General features: G+C 37.6%; 1 protein-coding gene across 4 annotated transcripts in view; it reads left to right on the plus strand.

Annotated features, from left to right (window-relative positions):
* Nucleotides 1-20,362, plus strand: part of CDH6 (cadherin 6) — a 105,143-nt gene that overhangs the window by 77,722 nt on the left and 7,059 nt on the right. For all 4 annotated transcript variants that reach the window (XM_035567236.2, XM_035567238.2, XM_035567237.2 and 1 more), the window contains 7 exons: nt 1,816-1,983; nt 3,471-3,658; nt 5,096-5,349; nt 11,139-11,275; nt 15,667-15,788; nt 16,597-16,714; nt 16,802-17,053. In XM_035567236.2, the coding sequence (XP_035423129.1) occupies nt 1,816-1,983; nt 3,471-3,658; nt 5,096-5,349; nt 11,139-11,275; nt 15,667-15,788; nt 16,597-16,714; nt 16,802-17,053 (1,239 nt within the window). The remainder of the gene's footprint in view (nt 1-1,815; nt 1,984-3,470; nt 3,659-5,095; nt 5,350-11,138; nt 11,276-15,666; nt 15,789-16,596; nt 16,715-16,801; nt 17,054-20,362) is intronic.

Consider the following 20,362-nt stretch of genomic DNA (forward strand, 5'->3'; position numbering starts at 1 on the left):
TCTAATAAATACAATTAGTACTGAATGAGAACCAGTTTTCAATCATTTTTAACAAGCAGTGGGTACAGAGACTGCTGTAGATGCTTAAATTAAACTAAATAGGTTGGCTTTTAGAAGAAAACAAGAAACAGGTGGGTGTGGAAAAAAAGTGCTTAATCCTCCTAGATCTTCATAATGGCTAAATTAAGACTGAAGGTTTGCTCTTTTTTTTTTCTCCTTGTGCTTCTTCAAAACTTGTTTAAAGTAATTATAATTTCTGTACATCTGCAACATATCACTTTAATGCTAATTTTATGAAAGAAATCTTAATTAAGAATAATGATAGAAGAGGTAAAATTGGCTGTTGCGCTACACTAGCAGATCACAAATAGAATCCCAAACTTCTGAGTTCTGTTTTTGGAAGATATTTAAATTATACACAGTGACTGGAATTTTTTATGGGCTGAATAACAGACTGCTTTGGAACCTGTGCATGTAAAACATACAAATTCTGGTGGACCGAATCTGCTGTACCACTACCTATCTCACTACATAGGTATTCTCTTCCCAAGACTTATAACAAACTTCTTCTACAAGAAACAAAGGATTTCAAGAAATTCTTTAAATGGAAACATCCATTTTGATAGGTTGCTGGAAGCTAGAGAAGACAGTTCTCCTCAGCAACCTTACAGGAAAGGAATGGATTATCCCAGACAATTAATCAGGTTTTCACATTGTTTCTTAACTAAATCTTAGAGACTCAGGCAAAGTAAAGATTAGATGTCTCAGAGGAAAACAGAAGGTGAAAAAAGCTTCCCTTCAAGCATAAGGTATTAGATACTAAAATAAGAGGGTTTTTGCACTGATGCACTCATTCGGACTTGGACAATATACTATGTATTCTTAGAGTACAAAAGGATAATTTACCTGGAAGTTCAGCATTAATAACCTTTTAGCAAGAGGGTTGTAAGGGGAATGGAGGGGAAGCAAGGTGAACCACAGGCTTGATTGTGCAGCCATGGAAATCAATTGCAAAACTCCTAGAGTCGAGTAAGTCTCTGTTGAAGCTGCTATGAATTTTCCCATGGATTTCAGTACGTGGATTTCACTCCTTTTGCCTACAAAGGAGTCATTTCTTAGCCTTGAGACATCCAGTAAGAATGCAAACATTTTGTTTCATGGCAAATCTAAATGACTGAATTTCAATAGGAGTTTTGCTCATAACTGACATTTGTGCTTTTGAAGAAGGAACAGACTGGCAAAATCATTTCAATCAATGTATAAATAGAAATATATATACTTGGGCATGCTTGGATGCTCACAATTTTCTTAATTAATTTCTCTTCTCCCATTTTAATGTTGTACTGCCTCTTTAATGATGTCTTGTTGAAGTTAGCTTTTTATTTATTTATTTTTTGCCATGTCTGTCAAAGTGAAAATATTGACAGAACAGGAGAGAAGAGATGGAGCACATTATAATGAACAATGAGCCTTCTTCCAGTTCAGTGAGAGACTTTAGCATGGAACTGAAAAGGGGTAAATAGTTATGTAAAATAATACTGCTCACAAATAGGTAGAACATCTTTCTGGGGATGCCACTACTATTGTGTCTGTCATATAGGCAGCAGCCTGAGATCTGATATGACAAGTCTGTAATTTAATGTGACATCTCATAACAGTAAATATTTGTACTGGGCAAAGTTTACTCATTACATAGAGATTGTTTTGTTCTTAAGGCTGTGGTTTTTTTTGTTGTTGTTTTGTTTTAAACAAGAATTTCCATCGAAGTGAGTACATTACTTGTGAATTTTGCCTCTTTAATTTTCATGTTCTCAGGCATTATTAAAACTGCTTTGCTAAACATGGACCGTGAAAACAGGGAGCAATATCAAGTGGTCATCCAGGCTAAGGACATGGGAGGCCAGATGGGCGGATTATCAGGAACCACCACCGTGAACATCACACTGACCGACGTAAACGACAATCCTCCTCGGTTCCCCCAGAGTATGGAACACTTACGTCCTATGTCTTTACAATAAAAAGGGGAAAAATTGATTCTTTTCACCTCAGATATTGTTTCTGCTGTTATGACTTTACTGAGTTTAAGACTTCACTTAAGAAAGAAAAAGCAAACACATACGCAAGCAGTAGCATCATGCTAAGGTTAATTGCAATAATTGGGAAACATATCTTTCATATTTTTACCCCAGTTGCGGTAGATAGTCTGAGAAGTGAATTAACATACAGAAACAACTCCTATTTTTCCTACCCATTAATAGCTTTGACTGATACAATCTGTATTTTCTGATCAATATTATTTCTATAATAGACCTTGTGGTTGACTGTCTTTTAAGGTATCTGCTCTAATCTAACATATTTAACTTTTGAAGCATTTATTTAAGTACGTAAAATGATCCCAGGAGCAATTCTATTTAAGTTAATATCTATACCCAGGAAACATTTGCCTCAATGGATTTTCCGACATTAACTGCAAACAGAAGCAAAGACACATACATAAATATACCAGATATTCCTGCCTATTTTCTTTCCCCTGCCTCAGATCATTTGGTAGATAGCTGTGTAATATTTAAATGAAACAGTAGAGTCAGGTCTCTTAGAAAACCATTTGTATTAATGATTGTTCATGGTTATAAGTAATTCAGTGATTCAGCTTTCATTCACTTCTCTTCCTTCCTTCCTTCCTTCCTTCCTTCCTTCCTTCCTTCCTTCCTTTCTTTTTTCTTCCTTCTTTTTTTGCTTTGTCTTACCAATTCTCAGTGTGTGCATGTGTGTGTATCAGTGTGTCAGTGTGTGTCAAAGTCAAGAGCAGCTGTTTGAGAAAATAATTGCAGATACTATCAGACAAATCAGCAAGCTTTGGCGGTTAAGTCACTGGGAAAGTTATTGAAAGCAACTTGTCATTTGAGTTCAAAGTCTGTTCTTAGCTGTGGGCAAAGCGTTTCCATTTAAATTAGAGCAAGTTAAGAGGAAATATAGCACTCTGCCTCCAATGAGTTAATTATACATCTCTGGACATGAGTGTCTTCAATATAAAAGCCAAAGATAGGGGCTCATAATGCCAACATTCCCCAGGTAGGATTTTCTCAGAGGAGAAATTCAGTGTAGCACATTAGTAATGGGCATTTGGGCTGGATTTGCATTTAGTGATACTAAGCTGCATCGGCCTCTGGCACCTCGTAAAGTTTTAATTGTTTTTTGACCTCAAGACATTTTTCTTACACAGTTTTAACATGGCCAACAGAGACTGTGATAGTGTCCAGAAAAGGGCATATGTAGCTAATGATACATACATGTATCCTTCATACTAGAAAAAAGGTAGAAGCAGTTATTTTTCTCCATATGAAAGTAAGGCAAAAGCCAAAGGCTCAGTAACTCATCTGTGCATGCCCAACATGGACAGTGGGCTCAGAGATGTTGTCCAAGATACTGTAAGTCCAACTGACAAAAGTTTCCTCCTCTGTCTGCTGTAGGCACATACCAATTTAGAGCACCTGAATCTACACCACCTGACTCACCAATCGGCAGGATAAAAGCTAATGATGCAGATGTGGATGAAAATGCAGAGATTGAATACAGCATCACTGAAGGGGATGGATATGACATGTTCGGAATTACCACAGACAAGGACACACAGGAAGGAATTATAACCGTCAAAAAGGTACACATCTTAAACATGCTTCATCCCAGCCTCTGAAATACCAGCAAAAACTTTATCTACCACATATTTGTTTTCCATTTTTCCATTTGTTTTCCATTCCATTCCAGAATGCTGTCTATTAGGAACCTCTACAACATTACTTATGCAAAGTCTCTTTTATACAAGCAATTAGGATGCTTGCTGCTTTACTAGAACAATGCACATGCTTTAAGGGATCTGAAAGAATAATAATCTATGGAGTGGGATAGGACTGCAAAAAAAATCTTGATTTTGAACATGTCTACAGGAAAACTCAAGGAAGCACTATCCAACTGTGACTTTGTACCTAACATGCTTACAGGATTTGTTCACTTACTAGGAAGGTGCTGTGTTGACACCACAGAAATAGGCAGTATCACATTGCCTGCTTCACACTATCAGAAGGTATTAAGTTGCATAGCTAAAATGTATTAAAGTACATAGACAAACATTTTGACTCATGTTGTAAAGACGTAATTAATAAATCCATCAACATGCTCTTACTTACTAAAAAAAAAAATAATAATCATCGTGCCTTGTTGGATCACAACAGACATCATCTACTAGGTTGCACATTGGCTGTCAGAAAAGGTTTGAGAAATATTGTTTACAGTGGGTTATCAGGCAAGCTTGATAAGGTTACAGATATCATCCTCCATCAGTTCAAGTTCAGTCATCACTAAATAGACATTGTGTAGATTTTCTGAACATGCACTTGCTTGTTGATATCAGTACGACACCTGTCATTACTCGTTTTTTAAGAGATGCCTTCCAGGGGCTGGTTATGATATCAGTCTAACTCTGTTTGCATTTCTGTCTGTTGGTGACAGAAGCTGTGAATTTTCTACAACTTAATGGAAAAGTGGGGTGACTAGTATCTCCCCACATTTCCCTAAGTACTATAACAAACTGTCCCTAAATGCTGCTTCTTCATACTTTTATCAGTGTGTGGCATAGTCATAGGCTATCATAAAATCATATTTTCTGTGTGTGGTCCAGGATGTCCTCTGACACCAGATGACAGTGATTCATATCAGGGATGGAATGCCAATGTTTTAACAAGAAGCTCCTAGAAATCCCCACTCCCCCCCCAAACGGATAGTCAAGAAAACATAAAAAAAAAAAAAAAGAAAGAATAAAGAGCAAGAATAAAGAGTTGACGCTATTTGAGAAGGTACAATTACTTGGAGTTCCGAAGTTCTGGGCACATAATGCCCTGCAAAAGTGTTTTTTTTTTTTTAGAACTTATTGGTGGCAAAGAAGCTAGTCTTTGTCCTTTCTGCTGGCATGTTAATTCCAGTTCAGGCTCCTGTTATCTAGCACAGGCCTCTCCATGACACCCCCCATTCATTTAGCTCATTTGGCTGGTAGCCACAGCAGTCCCCACAGATCTCTCAAGCTTTTACTTTCTCTTCCCAGGCACTGGATTTCGAAAATAAAAACTTATATATTCTGAAAGTGGAAGCTATGAATACTCATGTGGACCCTCGATTCCTCTACTTGGGGCCATTCAAGGACTCAGCTACAGTCAGAATTCAAGTGGAGGATGTAGATGAACCACCCGTGTTCAGCAGACCAGCGTATATAATTGAAGTGAAAGAAGATGTTCCAATAAACAGTGTCATAGGAACAGTAACAGCTCAAGATCCAGATGCTGCCAAGAACCCTGTCAAGTAAGCATAGACTATTTCAGCTCATTATTAATTTGACTGCTGTTTTGATTTTGCTTTTTTTTGTCACCACACACACAAAAAATCACTTTTAAAAATGAAATTGTTCAGATATGCTTACATGTGCAGTAGCATAGATGGTAAATGATCTCTCACGCTTTAGCTTATCTTTGTATGTGTGATTGTGTTTGCGTGGCACTTGCATCTTGAATTATGTACTAGCCTCTTCAGTAAGTGATGTTTGTGTACTTGTGTAATATATGTTTTTTACCGTGGGAGAGTTTACTGCAAAAGAATACTAAGATGATGTTAGTGTTCTTCTTCCGCCTCTAACATTTTCCAGTGCAGTGCAGTGCATCCTCGTGGCTGTATGACAGGGGAGTGATTCAGCATCTCTTTCTTCTCCTGTCCATCCAGACCTGTTTAACAGAGGTTGCATTTACCTTCTATACACCACAAGCAGAAGTACCTTAAAAGCAGCTTGGTGCGCACACAGACTCTGTTCTCACTTGTATCAGTGTAAGTTTAGTAAGAAAAGAATCAGGCTTATGGACCTCATAAATTACTCTTGCCATAAATCAATAAACTAGTCTTAGAGGAAGTGGAGGAAATGTTAAGGTTGGAGTAGCTAAACCAAAGCCTTCATTTTTTTGTAAATTAATACATCCATTGTTTCAGTGGGTATCTGAAAACATACTTGAGTACTTATATCATATTGGATAGAACATGAAAGATTACATTAATACATTAAATATCTGTGTGCTTTAATTAGATTTCATTGATACTGACAAGGTAGTACGAGATGGAAATAAAAAATACAGCAATATTAAATCCAGGTCAAATTTTAGCATGTCTCTGGACACCTTGGAAATGCAATAGTTAGTCTTAAGATCAAAATAGAACAATGCAGGTTTAATAAAAATCCAATACGTCAATACTTTGCACTTCTGCAACAGCCATCTTTCATCAAGATATCTTACAATGCTTATGAAGCATACATAAGTTTTAAGCTCTCAGCTCATCTTGTGAGATGGGTAAATATTGTCACCATAATTTCCTAGATGAAGAAACTAAACCTAAAACCCTTTCTTGCAGAAACTCTGTTTTCAGTTCGCATGCAATGTGCTGCACGTGAGTTCTTGTTCAAGACTAAGCCTTCTAATTTTAATTAAGGTTTGCTTTCATTTACATCATGGCATGCAAGAATTATAGGAAGTTCTGGATTAGCAGAGCATAGTAACATGAAGGGCAACATAGTACTTTGTTGACTGTGGTAAATCCCAGGGACAAAATAGATAACTTCTATAGAATGTCTTAGTGGGTATGCTACAATGAAGATGACAGAATTGGTTGGGGTGAAACCCAGGCCCCTTCCAGTCTTCATATGAAACTGCTTTTTCCTATCTAATGGCACTGGAGAATGAGGGGAATGCTTCCCTGCTTCCTTCTGCTTCCCTGTGGTGATAACTACAACCATTTGCATTTCACACCAGCACCACCTCCTAATTGTTAAATGATTTACAGTGGATAGGTATTATGCTGTGTATTGTTGAGTGTTGCCTACTGGCTCTTTTCCATTAATTGAATGTGTGTGCTAAAACTTACCTATCTTTCAAAGGGCAGTTATTAAATGCTGTACAGGTACTCTGCATATTAAAGCATAATTATTGAACAAAATTTAGTAGAGATGTCAAAATTGAAGCAAAGCAGCAGAAAACTTGTCTCCTTTATACGCTAATAACAAGCAACAATCAAGGTGAAAGGAGTAGAAAAAGAAAAATGAGGAAGAGGTTAGAGTAACAGAAATAAACACAGCGAGAAGAAATATGAAAATCTTAAGAGAGGAATGAAATCAGCAGAGACTAGTAGCCTGTGAGATGTTATCTTGCAATATATGTAATTTTATGGTGCTAATATCTTTGGTATCTCCTAGAATTTAGGGTCAGGGGTTGAGTCTGCATCTTTTTGACAGGATTATTTTTTTCCATCATGCAATGGAGATGCTAAAACCGATTTTCACTCTGAGCTTCGGGGAAGATACAATTAGACTGTATATATATGACTTGTCACTTGCTTGTCAATTTTCCTTGACAGTAAAAAATAAAATCTTTAGACAGTTGATATTACAATGAAAACCTTTCATTTTCTCCCCTACTTGAGTGAAGATTTCTCTTTTTAAACAAAGTGAGCCCTAACTCTGTTAGATGAAAGCCCCTTTGATCTTCCATTAAAGGAAACCTTCATAATATCATTATGAAAATGCATTATGAAAAATTCACACACACATCCCTTCCTGACCAACAAATCTTCCTGACTTGTGGTTGCATTAGACAGCAAGCTGCTGAGCATCAGGAGACAATGAAGCAATAGCAGAATATGAGGCGGGTACCTGCCCTGGTTGTAAGAGTGCTTCATCATTCACAACCTGCGTTTTGGTAGAGAATCAGTCCAGGTCTTATAAATAAGCTTTGCTGCCACATGACATTAAGACAATACAAAAATACACCAATAGATGTTTGGCTTTGTTTGAATAATCATCCGTGCATAGTGACATTAATACACTCACGAGTAACATTCCACTGTCCAGCTGTGTTGTAAAAAAAAAAGTTTTGCATTCTGCTTGTGCTTGATCTAAACAGAAATGGTGTTATGAACCACTGCATACTGGAAAAATAATGCTGCAGCTGGCACTGCTGTATTGTACATCAGATCTTTTTAAATTGCTAGTTGAGTTTTTTTGCTATAGTAACTCCTCAGAGGCATAATGAAGTTCATCAGTCACTGGAACTGTCTCCCTGCTGTGATTTGATTTACTAAAGTTTCCCAGATGAAAATGAACTGCAAACAAATGTAAGGCTTAATTTTGTTTGTGTATTTTACTGACAACATATTTGCATGTGTTTGAGTCTCTCTTTCACTCTCTCCTTCTTCCTGTTATGTACGAGGAGAGAATGGAATCTCTATAGATACCTTTAACTTCCTAGCTTGTCAGTTCCTAAAGGTTTGAAAGGGACAATGTCTGAAATCTGACAAATATGCACCAGTAATTTCATTAAATAAATGTAAAAATGAGTTTGATGTCTGCTTGATTCTTACTAGGTTATGATCCATAAGTCAGAATCACCACCAATTCAACATAATTAACGGTCCTTGATCAAAAGAGACTGGATTATACAAACTGGGAAACGGAAGTGACAGTCTAGCTTATTAAAATCATCCTTCTAGATCAGGGTTAATGGTATAATTAGAATATACTTTAACTGCAATGATCTTGTATGTATTTTCTCTTGAAGAAATAAAATTAACATTTCATTAAGAAGCTGTTCTCTGTTTTCTTTTTTTTTTTTTTTGAGTTTAACTTTCCACTGCACAAATGACTAAATATACAAATTGTTTCATTGGAATTTACATGTGTTAATTTTTAACATCCTGAAGAAGTCCTCAATGTATACAGCTCTGGTAACCTTAGAAAAAGTCCAGAACATTTGCTTTTATTTTACTCAGAAACTTTACAACAGATGCGATTGAACTGGGCAATTTTACAAAGTAATGATAGCGATTACAATATGCCAAAGCATTAAAATATGCTAAGGCTGTAAGAAATTTTAAGTCCATTCATAATATACAGAATAAGTGACGGCATAATTGAAGAAAGAAAACAACGAATGGACAACTCATGCCTACAGCTAGATGCTTACTTAAATATCTTGCTGAATAAGAGCCTGAAACATACTATTGCAGTTGGCTGGAACAGCTAATCTATGGAAAATCCTGATATTTTCATTTCAAATAAGAATGAAAAATCTAGATATACTGTGAAGTGGAAATACTGAAGTATTTCAGCTGAAAGGTATGGAAAAGATCTGAAGAATCTCTGAAAAAATAATTTAATTCACAAAATGCCAACATAATATCATATAAAAGCCTGAATGAATGAAAGTTAAAATGAAATGTTTACCATATCAAATACTTTGTCAAAATATAAGAGTCAGACTGTTTGTTGTAAACTAGTTTCCATCAAACATTTCAGCTAAGTCAACAAATTCACGTGTAATATTTAGATTTGGACACAACGACATGGTTTGCTGGAGCTGTCCCATCACTCAGCACTGCCTATTATGTACCTTCTCACATGCTCTGTTCAAGCTGATGGTAATGCTATAATGCTGCATAAAGGAACTAGGTTAGTGACACCACAGTTGACTTTGTGCAGCTAAAATTTTGATACTGTTAGTCAAATGACAGCAAGAATAAAGACTAAATCGACTAACAAGGCATGCCTGTGCAAGTCCTACCAAAAAAAAAAAAAAAGTTTGCTGTGCGAGTACCTTTGAATCTCATTTTGTTGTTTCCATAGCAATTTAATGTGTAACAAGAAAAACAATAATGAGTACCTACTATAATTTTGTTTAGGAAGGTACTTTACACTAAATTCTCAATTTAGAATAAGACCAGTCTAATTTGATGTGGATACTATATCCCTTTTTCTGTATATTTTATTTGAAAAGGGAAAACGTGCAGTTACAAAATAATTAGCAAGTTATTTTTTTTTAATATAAACCTTTCTTAAAATCACATTTCAGATGGACTCTTCTATTCTCTCCTGCCTCCATACAAGATTATTCTCAGAAGTTAAGAAACGCTGCACAGGCCCTGGGAAATCTGTGCAGAGTAAGGGACATGTCACGCAGCTGCTCCTAGGGCAGAGCAGGGAGTGGAAATTTTTCTTCAGCCTCTGCCTTCCCTGCAGTTCTGTAGTGACAATGAACTCTGCCTGTCATTCTCCTGGCCCAGTTTTCATCTGACTGCATGCCAGCTCAGCCGAGTCTTTATCCTGGACTAGACACAAGGGACAGCCGTAGCTTCCTTGCCTCCACAGACGTGGCCTGCAAGGAGACCAAGGGAGGACACTGGGCTTCATAAGGCTCTGTCCTGGACTGTATGCCAGCACACATTCAAGCTTGAAACGAAAGCAGACTAATGCAATTGTATTCTTGCTTTAGCAACATCATAATTTATGCAAGAATTTTCATGAGAGATGAAATGAAGCAAGAGCATTTGGATCACGGTAGTAGGGCACTGTCCCATGAACTGGAGAGTTCTGCTTTTAAAGTTGGATTCAGTTCAGCAGGAAAAAAAAAAGAAAGATCAGATTGAAAATTGCATCTGTATTTAAGCTCTGAGCTCCTCCAGAGCTTGTTAGCATTCATTTTCACGTCTAGATACCATCAAGCAGGGCTGAGCACGTTAGTTTTAATGAATTACTGCAAGCCTTTATGTGAGAGGCACTGTGGAATCTCTGTTCCATGCCACCTTGGTTTTTTGGGGGCAGTCTTTTTAAACACTGGGAAGTGAAAGGCAGGAAGGTGCCCCAGCTGTCAAATCTTAAATCAGAAATGATTTGGAACAGTTGAGATATCAAACCATAAAAAGGGGGGTTGATAATGGGAAAGCCAACTCAGCCTCAGAATAAACTTCCTATCTTTCAGGGCACAGACTTCACATTTCTCACTAAAAACAAAGCTTTGATGATTCTCTGAGGTATGTAAATTTCACGGTAATTCATTTATTCAGTGACAATGCCCCACCTTCTAAATCAAACCTCCAATGTGTCATTATCCAGTAGCTCAGAACAAGCTCTTTGTGTGAATATATAAAGACGCTGAAGGCTGCGCTGAAAACAAAAGGCAACCCCATTTACTGGGTGTTTTATGTCTAGTCTGAGAAAATGGTTAAAGAAGATAGAAATTAAAAGGAAAGCATTCTCCTAACTCCTCTCTCTGTATTTGCAGATATTCTGTAGATCGACACACTGATATGGACAGAGTATTCAACATCAATTCAGGAAACGGTTCGATATTTACTTCAAAACCCCTTGACCGGGAAACACTGCTATGGCACAACATTACAGTAATAGCAGCAGAGATCAGTAAGTCAAACCTAAATACCACTGCTGTCCCTGATGTAATGAATTTAGCTTTCTAGCTGAGTGTGTGGAAAGCACGGCTGGACAGATGTCAGGTTATATGGATAGTCCACTCAATACTAATGAAGAAGCTGAAACTCTGGAGGAGGTGGTCTGCAGCTTTGTGTTTACTAGGGACACCATGCATCAAGAGGTAACTTAGCAGAGGAGGGAGGAAGGCAACTATGCTATGTTTTCTGATCACTAATAGCCATTTTTTTAATGTCCTTTGAATTCACAACCCATATTACAAATTTGTCTGTTGCTTAGTTTAGGTCTGCTCAGAAAACAGTCATCTGTGGTAACACTAATAGTCATGTTTATTTTAAGAGCTGAATTGCCGGGGATCTAGATAAAGATGTGCACGCTATGTAGCCTTAACAAGCAATCTATTTTAAGACATTAACTATAAGCATATGACCTGCTCAAATATTAGGAAATACAATTCTGGTCGCTTTTGCAGAGTCCCGTTACCTGTGACTGTGAAGCATGGTGGAATGGTAGATCTAATGTTGCCACCAGTTCTGTGACTGTCCCAGAGTCTTTGTACAATGCAGAGGCTAAATGACTTTCTTTTTTTAAACATGATCTGAGAGAAAAATAAGTTCTACTTTCTCATTTTGCATGTACGTGCGTATGGCTCGCTCAGCTGCTGAATAGTAAGAAGAGTGTAACGAAGGGGTATTTCACTCCAGTTTTCTTTGTTCTCTAGGTCTTTTTAAAGATGAAAACTGAAGTGATACAATACTAGTGAGGCAAGCAGATGGAGTTGTATGAGAGTAGTGCACTAGAGCCTACAGGAATGATGTTAAAAAAGAGTTTTCTCCCTCTTTTGAAAGCTTGCACCTTTTTTATGCTAGGTATGTGGTTTCAGCATACCAAACACTCTGACTTTTGGCTGACTTAGCCAGTTGTTTGTGTTTCTGTTAAGTCTTTGAAGGAGTGATCTAGGGTCAAGAGTTGTGCACTACAGACTGAGCTCATGGGTAGAAGGGAAAAAATAAACACCTGAAAAGGAAAGAATAGCAAGAATATTTAGCAAGCTCACTTGCTTTGATCCCAGTGGAACTGAAATAACATACACTACAGCAAACTGTATACTATCTGAAAACCAAGTTAGCATCTATATGAAATACCCGTTTCTGTCCTTGCCTCCTCCCCTAAGGGCAGACCTACTGGGCCAAATGCTCTCAACTAAACCTTTTGTGCCTGACACAGGTTTATGTCTTAATTACAATTCCTTTTTAGTCTGAAACCTTCCAGGCTGCAACAAGCTGCTTCCCAGGCTGTGCATCACTGAGCCCAGACTGAATTTGGCGTAATTGGGGTAGATGCCTTCCAAAGGCAATTTTCTTGGCTGAGATGCAGCTACTGTTGAAATAAGCCTTGGTCTGATCCAAGCTACCACACTAATTTTAGTCTCAAGAGACTAGACTGGAAAACACCACTGCTTAATGCTTCTGGCTAAAACCAGTCACTTCTAGCAAAGCTAGCTACATTCCATTCTACTAGCTTAGAGCTAACCATTAATTGCACTCAGTGACATACCATCACATCAAACTCCAGGTATATTTCACTGAAGTTAGCTAAAAGAAATAGCCAGTCAAGTTACGGGTAGTACGCACACTCAGAGAGATGTGTGCTCCCTTTGATATTAAAAAAAGTAAAAAAATAATAATAATAATAAATGGTAGTCATGAAGAAAAACATCTTTCAGTGCTGACTGTTCACAATTTCATTTGACAGTAGAAAATAAATGGAAACGCAGAAGTTGTTTTGCCTTGAATTTTCTAAAATTGTCAGTAAGCGTAGCTAGCTGCATTTTTAATCTTCCCTTGTTTCACCAGTATGAGCTGCAGTTGCTCAGCAGCCCTGAGAATCATGCTCTTGGTGTTGCAGATAAATACTTGGTGAAACACTGGATCACTACGTCTTCCACACTCAGAGGAAAACTACTAATAAAGCTCAGTACCCAGGGCTCCTGAGTCTCAGATGCAGAATCACAGCCAATTCGCCAGAGACAATTCTGAGAGCATTTTAAAATAAATATTCTTTACTTAACACTTAAGATTAATTCAAACATTGGCAGGCCTTTGAGGCTGCATTCAGAAAAAAAACTTTAGCGGTGTGATTGCTGGCTAAACAGAAAACATAATACTACAGAGAAGGATAGATTTAAGCAGATGTATCTCTTTGATATGGTGGACCTTTTTGTTGGAGATGGAGCTCAGTAGTAATGAAAGGATAACACAAACAAATTAATCTACACCAATTCATTTGCAAAAATAATTTGAAAGAAACAAAAAGAACTTTATGATGCATAAATATCTTTCAACCCATATTGCCATGAAATCAGAAAAAAGGCCCCTGTCCATACAGCATATAGTATCTATACGGCTTCTGTTTATTGTAGTATCATTTTCAATTGTAGGGATCTTAAGCACCTTGAAGAAGTAAAATGAAAATATGTAATGAACAGTTCCAAAAAAAAAAAAAAAAGGCAGGAAAGAAAGAAATTGTAATTCTTGGGAGGAAAAGAAATGCATTTGGCTATATATTTAAATGCATTTGTTAGAAAGGTATGCTCTTATAAATAGTCTTGCAAGTAGTCCTGCAAATTCAAATGAGTACATTTGATTTCCACCTATTATAAAAATTCAACATTTATATTGATGTATTTTAGCATAAAATTCAGCCTAGTCTATATTGTACATAAACTGATATTTTATACATTGAATGAATTTAGCCCAATGGTTTATATTAGAAAGTGTTTTATGCCTAATGGAATCATATTAACTTCAATGGGCCTGTGGAGCTTTAAAGCGCAGTATTTTGTCCAAATGACTGAGCTCTGTAATAGAAATATACAGCGCCAATTTTGGAGAAGGCATTTTCAAATTTATAAAAGTTTGATAAATACAGTAATAGGGCTTTTATTAAAGCTTAACTCAACAAGCTACTATAATGAATGCTTGTAGAAGCATGTGGACTCACAGATCTGTACTTTATTCCACTATTTTTTCACTTGGATCATATGTTAAAATGTTTTAATAAACTATATTTACATGGGTTGGAAATGAATGTAGCAAAATGCAGTGCGAGTCCTCGTGAGAGGAAGGTGTTGAGTATTTATTTTAAACAAAACTCATTTCGATTTCAGTCCCACTCATTCCCTCAGATTTCACTCTCGCACTCCCACAGCCATGTACTCCCAGGCGCTAAGGCGGGTATGTTATGTCTAGGTGAGCCGGCCTGGATCATATTTGCGTGATGTGGAGGACAAAGGACGTTGACGGAGTCCTGGAAAAAATCTCTTGGTTTCCTCTTGATTGGTGATGACCAATGAATTGGCTTTGGGCTTACAGCTTTTAGGAGCCACCGGTCACTACAATGTGTCCCTTTGCCTCAGAACTGTGCCTATTTCCTCTGTCACACCTCCCAGGCAAGGTTGCTGCCCATTGCCTTTCTTTCCTTATTTTGAGTATCTTTTTGACAAAAACCTCTCTCCTCTGTAGTCCAACAGGAAAAGGAATGGTCTAAACAATGTGCTGTATTTCCAAATGTTTTCATTTTTGTATATGAAGTTAACAATATTTTTATCAGTATTTTATGCTCAGATATATCCTTGTCAAATTCAATCTCTTGATCCTATCTAGTTCTTAAAGGTAAAAGTAAAGTTTACATATAGGTATCTGCAGATTTTACATAGTGCTGATGTTCTTCAGCTGATGCATTTTAATATCAACTCTAGAATATTAGCCAAATCAATCTACAGCAGGTTAGAAAATACCTGTGATCACTGCAGCAGTTATTATTTATATATCGTAACAGTAGTGATGGTAGCTTAAGGAACTTTGTCAGGAGATTGCAGGGGAGGGAATATTGTCTGTTATACGTGGAGAGGGAAAAAAACACAAGCCCATCTTTTATGACTGTTCAGTCTTCCCGTTTCAGAGATAAGAAAGGGAGTAAGTTCTGGGAAATTTGATACCACCAAACTGTATCCGTTTGGCTAATACACGGATTTAATTTAATTCCATTATTAGATTTATATGTGTGTATATATATATATGAAACATACATTCATAGTTATACTTGGAATGTTCAAAGGAATTTGCAAACCTTAAAATCCTATCCAGTCTTAACTGTATAGCTTACACAGAATCAGTGTGGTGATAATAGAGCATGATTTTGTGGAATTCACCCCATAACTCATTCCCCGGGAATCAGGAGAATATAATGAATGAGAAAAGAATTAAGGCAATGAGGGCCCAAGTCTGTCCTTTTCTTCTCCTGCACCGGGTCAGTAGCTAGGCTAAATAAAATCTCTGTTCTTTCTGGTTTTATCATTTCAGACAACCCAAAACAAAGCAGCCGTGTCCCAGTATTCATTAAGGTTTTGGATGTAAATGACAATGCTCCAGAGTTTGCCATGTTTTATGAGACCTTCGTCTGTGAAAATGCAAAGGCAGAACAGGTGTGTTGCGTGCTTGTACTAAGAAAATATTCCAAATGAACTGAGTTTTTCTACTACTCTTGCATCACCTCATCAAGAGATATACTTTGCATTGCATCAAACTGTCAGTTTTGCAAAATTAAACTAAACAGTGGCTGCACAGTATCTGATTACGCTTAGTATTCTTGCAGCTAATGTGGCAGTATGTTTTACACCTGTTTTCTGTACTGTGCCTTGTTATCTCTGATTCATTTTCCCTCTGTGATTCTCTGTTATATTCAGGCACCTCCACTGTCTCCTTCAAAAACTGTTACAGGTGCCGTCTCTGAGATAATTATTTTCTGCCAAATAACTCTCACTCTACCAGTTCTATTACTAAATGGTTCAAAGTAGCAAATAATTTGAAAGAGTCAGCCAAACAGTTCCTGTGACGGGGGATTTGGTTAGATGAACACGCAGCCACCTTGGACTGTCTCACCTGTCATTTCTGTTGCCTGTCACATGCGAAGATTTCCTACCCAGCTGGAGTGGCATCAACCCAAACCTGCTCTCTATGTCAATGCAATTTTCCTGCCAGCTTCCAGGTTCATTATGTTACTGGCTAACGGTATGGGATACAATAGCATGGTGATCTGAAACAGCATCAGTAGCACATGGATCACTTTTGTTAAGGTCAAGATGGCAACATCAGCTGCCTTAAAGCAGCAGGAAAACAAAACTAAACAAAACAAAAAAACAACAACCAGTTATATCACTTTACAATCCTACAGTAGATAAATAAGCGTAAGGTCCACTGACTTCGAAGATAATTTTGTTCTTATTGTTTCAGCTGATACAAACATTAAGTGCTGTTGATAAAGATGACTCTTACAGTGGACACCAGTTTTCATTCTCCTTAGCTCCTGAGGCAGCCAGCAGCTCAAACTTTACACTCCAGGACAACAGAGGTGAATTTCTAGGAAGACCTTTCTTTATTATCTCACCCTTGCTTTCAGTCTTCAGATGAGTATAAAATGTGTGTCTTGTGTTTCCAGACAACACAGCAGGGATTTTCACCCGAAAAACCAGATACAACCGGCATGAAATGAGTACCTACCTCTTGCCAGTGGTAATATCAGACAATGACTACCCTATCCAGAGCAGCACTGAAACAGTGACTATTCGAGTATGTGCTTGTGACCATCGAGGAAAAATGCTGTCCTGTAATGCAGAAGCCTTGATTCATCCTACTGGTCTTAGCACTGGGGCTCTTATTGCCATTCTTCTCTGTATCATTATATTACTTGGTAAGTGGCTCAGTGGCATTTTGTTCCTTTCACCGTTGAATTGGGTTTGAGCATTTCACAAAATAATCAAACAAACAAACAAACAAACAAAAAAGGAAAGTTTCTTTTCTTAACACTTTCAGAACAAACAAGAAATTCAAAAGGCTCACCTCAAAAGAAATGGTACAAGGGGAAAGAGGGTAAGCCTTCCACATCAAAGCAATTGGTGTCATAGATGACAGTGACTTATTTTGCATTGCTGCAAGTGGTTATACCAAGGCTAGGGCAAGAGCAAAGCAGAGGCATCTGTGTGTTATCCTGCATTTCTATTATTGTATTTCATCCTTTAAGGGATGCCAGAAATATGATGTACATCCTACCTAATCTTCGCTGTCTAAAAGCTCGACGTGTCCAATCAAAATAAGACAGCTGGGCTCTACCCTCTGCTCAAGGGAAAGAGACAGGCACCTCTAGAAAGCCATCCATCCCATCCCCTTACTGGTATCTGAGGAGGACGAGACTAATCACCCTCTGCAGGGTGAATATGTCTCTTACTGTTGACCACAGAAGGAGGCCAGATTGCTTAGTTTTAAACAAATAAGTTCCCCTGTCTAACCTAAGGGGAAACGAGTCACACTCAGTCTTTCTGTTCTTCTGGAAAAGGATGCTGAAATAGGGTGGCTACTAAGGCACTCTCTCACATCTCAAGGATGTGCAAATATCTGGCTACAGCGCTTACAGGTGGTCAGCTTTTTTTTTTTTTTTAATTTGAAAAATAAGGCCAGTTTGCAACATCTCTCACATTCCTCTCAGGCAACTTCCATTCCTCTTGTTCAGCAAACGGAGAAGATCTGTCCATCAGCCATTAGCCATATCTGTTAATCTGAGGAGAACTGTAAAACACACCACAGTCAGTCCTCAGGAAGACTTTATTAGTCACTATTAGCATCTGGCCAGTAAAGAAGGGAGTCAGACCAATTTTGTAGCAGTAGGGACAAGCAGGGGAGAAAATGTTTCCTCAGTGATTTCACTTGTTTCTGCCATGCTTGTATCTTCCTCAGGCATGCTTCTCACCACTGCAGAATCACCCTGATCATTAGTTACTATTAACAAATGACTTCCCTCTCCAGTGATGAGATAAAGACCGTGTTGTGACACTCAGACTTTAACAACCTAGTCATGGCTTGCCCAAATAAGCATTATCACCTCTTCAGAACAGATTCCACAATAACAATTGTGCTCTTAATTTGCCATTAAATTTATTTTTCAAAACATGGTATCATTGCCTCTAAGGATTGAGCTCACTTTGCATCAAGATCCTTTCCAGAAAAAGAAATCTAGTGCTGCAGATAGTCTTGCACTAGTTAATACAACTGTACTCATTAATATCAATCTGACATTAAACGATTTCCTGTTTTATGTCAATCGAAAATAATTGATTCTGTGTGCTAAGCAGCACTTTATGTCAATTACTGCTCACGCCACCATGCACCATAAGCAGATTTTCAATTAACTCAGCTATATAATTTTCTATTTTCAGGCTGGTTGCAGGGCTTGCATGTGCAACCACTACTGAGAGAAAAACAATATTCTGGGCAGACCTGAACCACAATTTAAAGTTTAGCAGCAACAAAAAGTGCCTGTAAAGTGCTGGGTTTATTTTCAGATTGAGTAGGCCTAGCAGCTTATCAGGAGGCCTCAGGCATTGCTAAAAACTGACATGCAAATAAAGGTGATGTACTTTAACATATAACATTTTTTTTTCCCTGCAAGTTCTATTTGCCTAGCATATTCTGTATAACACCTTTTTTTTTTTAATGAGATACTTTAGAAACCCTTCCACATAAAAACTATCAATCCTGTGCTTTCTCAGATAATTCTGAGAAGCCCATTCAAAACTGACTCTATTTTTCAGGTTCTCCAAAATTTTCGCCAGCTATCTCTGTTCTCTCACATAGACCCTTCCCCTGTCTCATGTGTAGGGTCACAGCTTTATGCTCTTAAAGACAAGACTTCTCCCTTATTGCACAGCAGCACAAAGAAGCATTGCTCAAGTTAGGGCCTTTGTGTGACACCATAAGTAAATCACCATCACTGGGGTGAGAGTCTGAGGCTTTCACCATCCGAACCAGTCTTCCTCATTCTTCCAGTTTCACCACGTTACTTATTTCCTTTTGTCTCGTATTAACAGATAATTCTTTCGTACTATTCCTATGGTAAAGACATAGTAAGAATTCGATTATTTTACCTTATCATCTCAGGATCCCTCTACAGTCAATGTAGAGAAAGAGTATGAGACACTATCACGGCATGCTTGAGCACACCTGCAAAGAGCATGTAGATCTAAGCAATTCTCCAGGGAAGAGAATTAAATAAATAAATGAAAACAAACAAACAAACAAACAAAACTAACAAATTAAAAAAAAAAGGGTGGGGGGGGTGGGGAGGCAACAGCCAGCTTTTTGTCTGTGAGGTAAAACTAAGTTTCTATGGACTTAAATTTTGCTTTGGGGATATCCTTAGTCCTTGGCATTGCCCTTAACGGAGTTACAAACAAGGAAGGGACTGCAGGCAGGAAAAAAAAAAAAGTCTTTTACAGTTACTGTGCTTTGACTCATACCATTTTAGAAATACAGTTTTAGAAATACAGCTGACATGAAAGATAACTTTGATCCACCTTATCGTCTCATATCAGTGAGTTCAGGCATTTTCTGATTTGCTTTCCTTTGCTCTGAAAGAACTATAAAGAGCAAGATTTGTCTTTTTTCTCAGAGTTTGTACAGCAGAGCTGAAAACTGGGCACTGTGGACCTCAGACTACCAAAGCAGCAGTGATAGTAGTAATACATCCCTGCTTCTTGCTGCTGTTCATTTGTAAATATTCAGTCATTTACCATTTTAAGGCAGAACCCAGCTAAGAAATTTGAAATTAGCTTCAAAAGGAAATAAAACATTGAACATAGCACAATTCTCCAACAGTACCATGGATCATTACTGAGTAAAAATACTTAAGTTTGGATTGGGGCCTTGGATAGAATTCCTGCCCTCTCAATAATTTAAATTTATATATTTACACAAATTAGAATGAAAGGCATAAAATAGCTGTTTGAGAAATCTCATCCCTGTCAGATTGAATAAAACCATTGCTGTATGTTGGCAGGCTTTAAGATTTAAGCTATATAATTTTTAAGGCAAGCTATATACTTTTTAATGTGGCGTCCATTGTAAAAGCATGCCAGGAAAATTAATACAACTTGGATTTTCTGCTGGCTGAGACTCCATCCCTTATTCCAAACATTTCTAGAGGAGGAAAGATTTAGTGATCATGAAG

This window comes from Cygnus atratus, chromosome 2, assembly GCF_013377495.2.
Source record: "Cygnus atratus isolate AKBS03 ecotype Queensland, Australia chromosome 2, CAtr_DNAZoo_HiC_assembly, whole genome shotgun sequence".
NCBI lineage: Eukaryota > Metazoa > Chordata > Aves > Anseriformes > Anatidae > Cygnus > Cygnus atratus.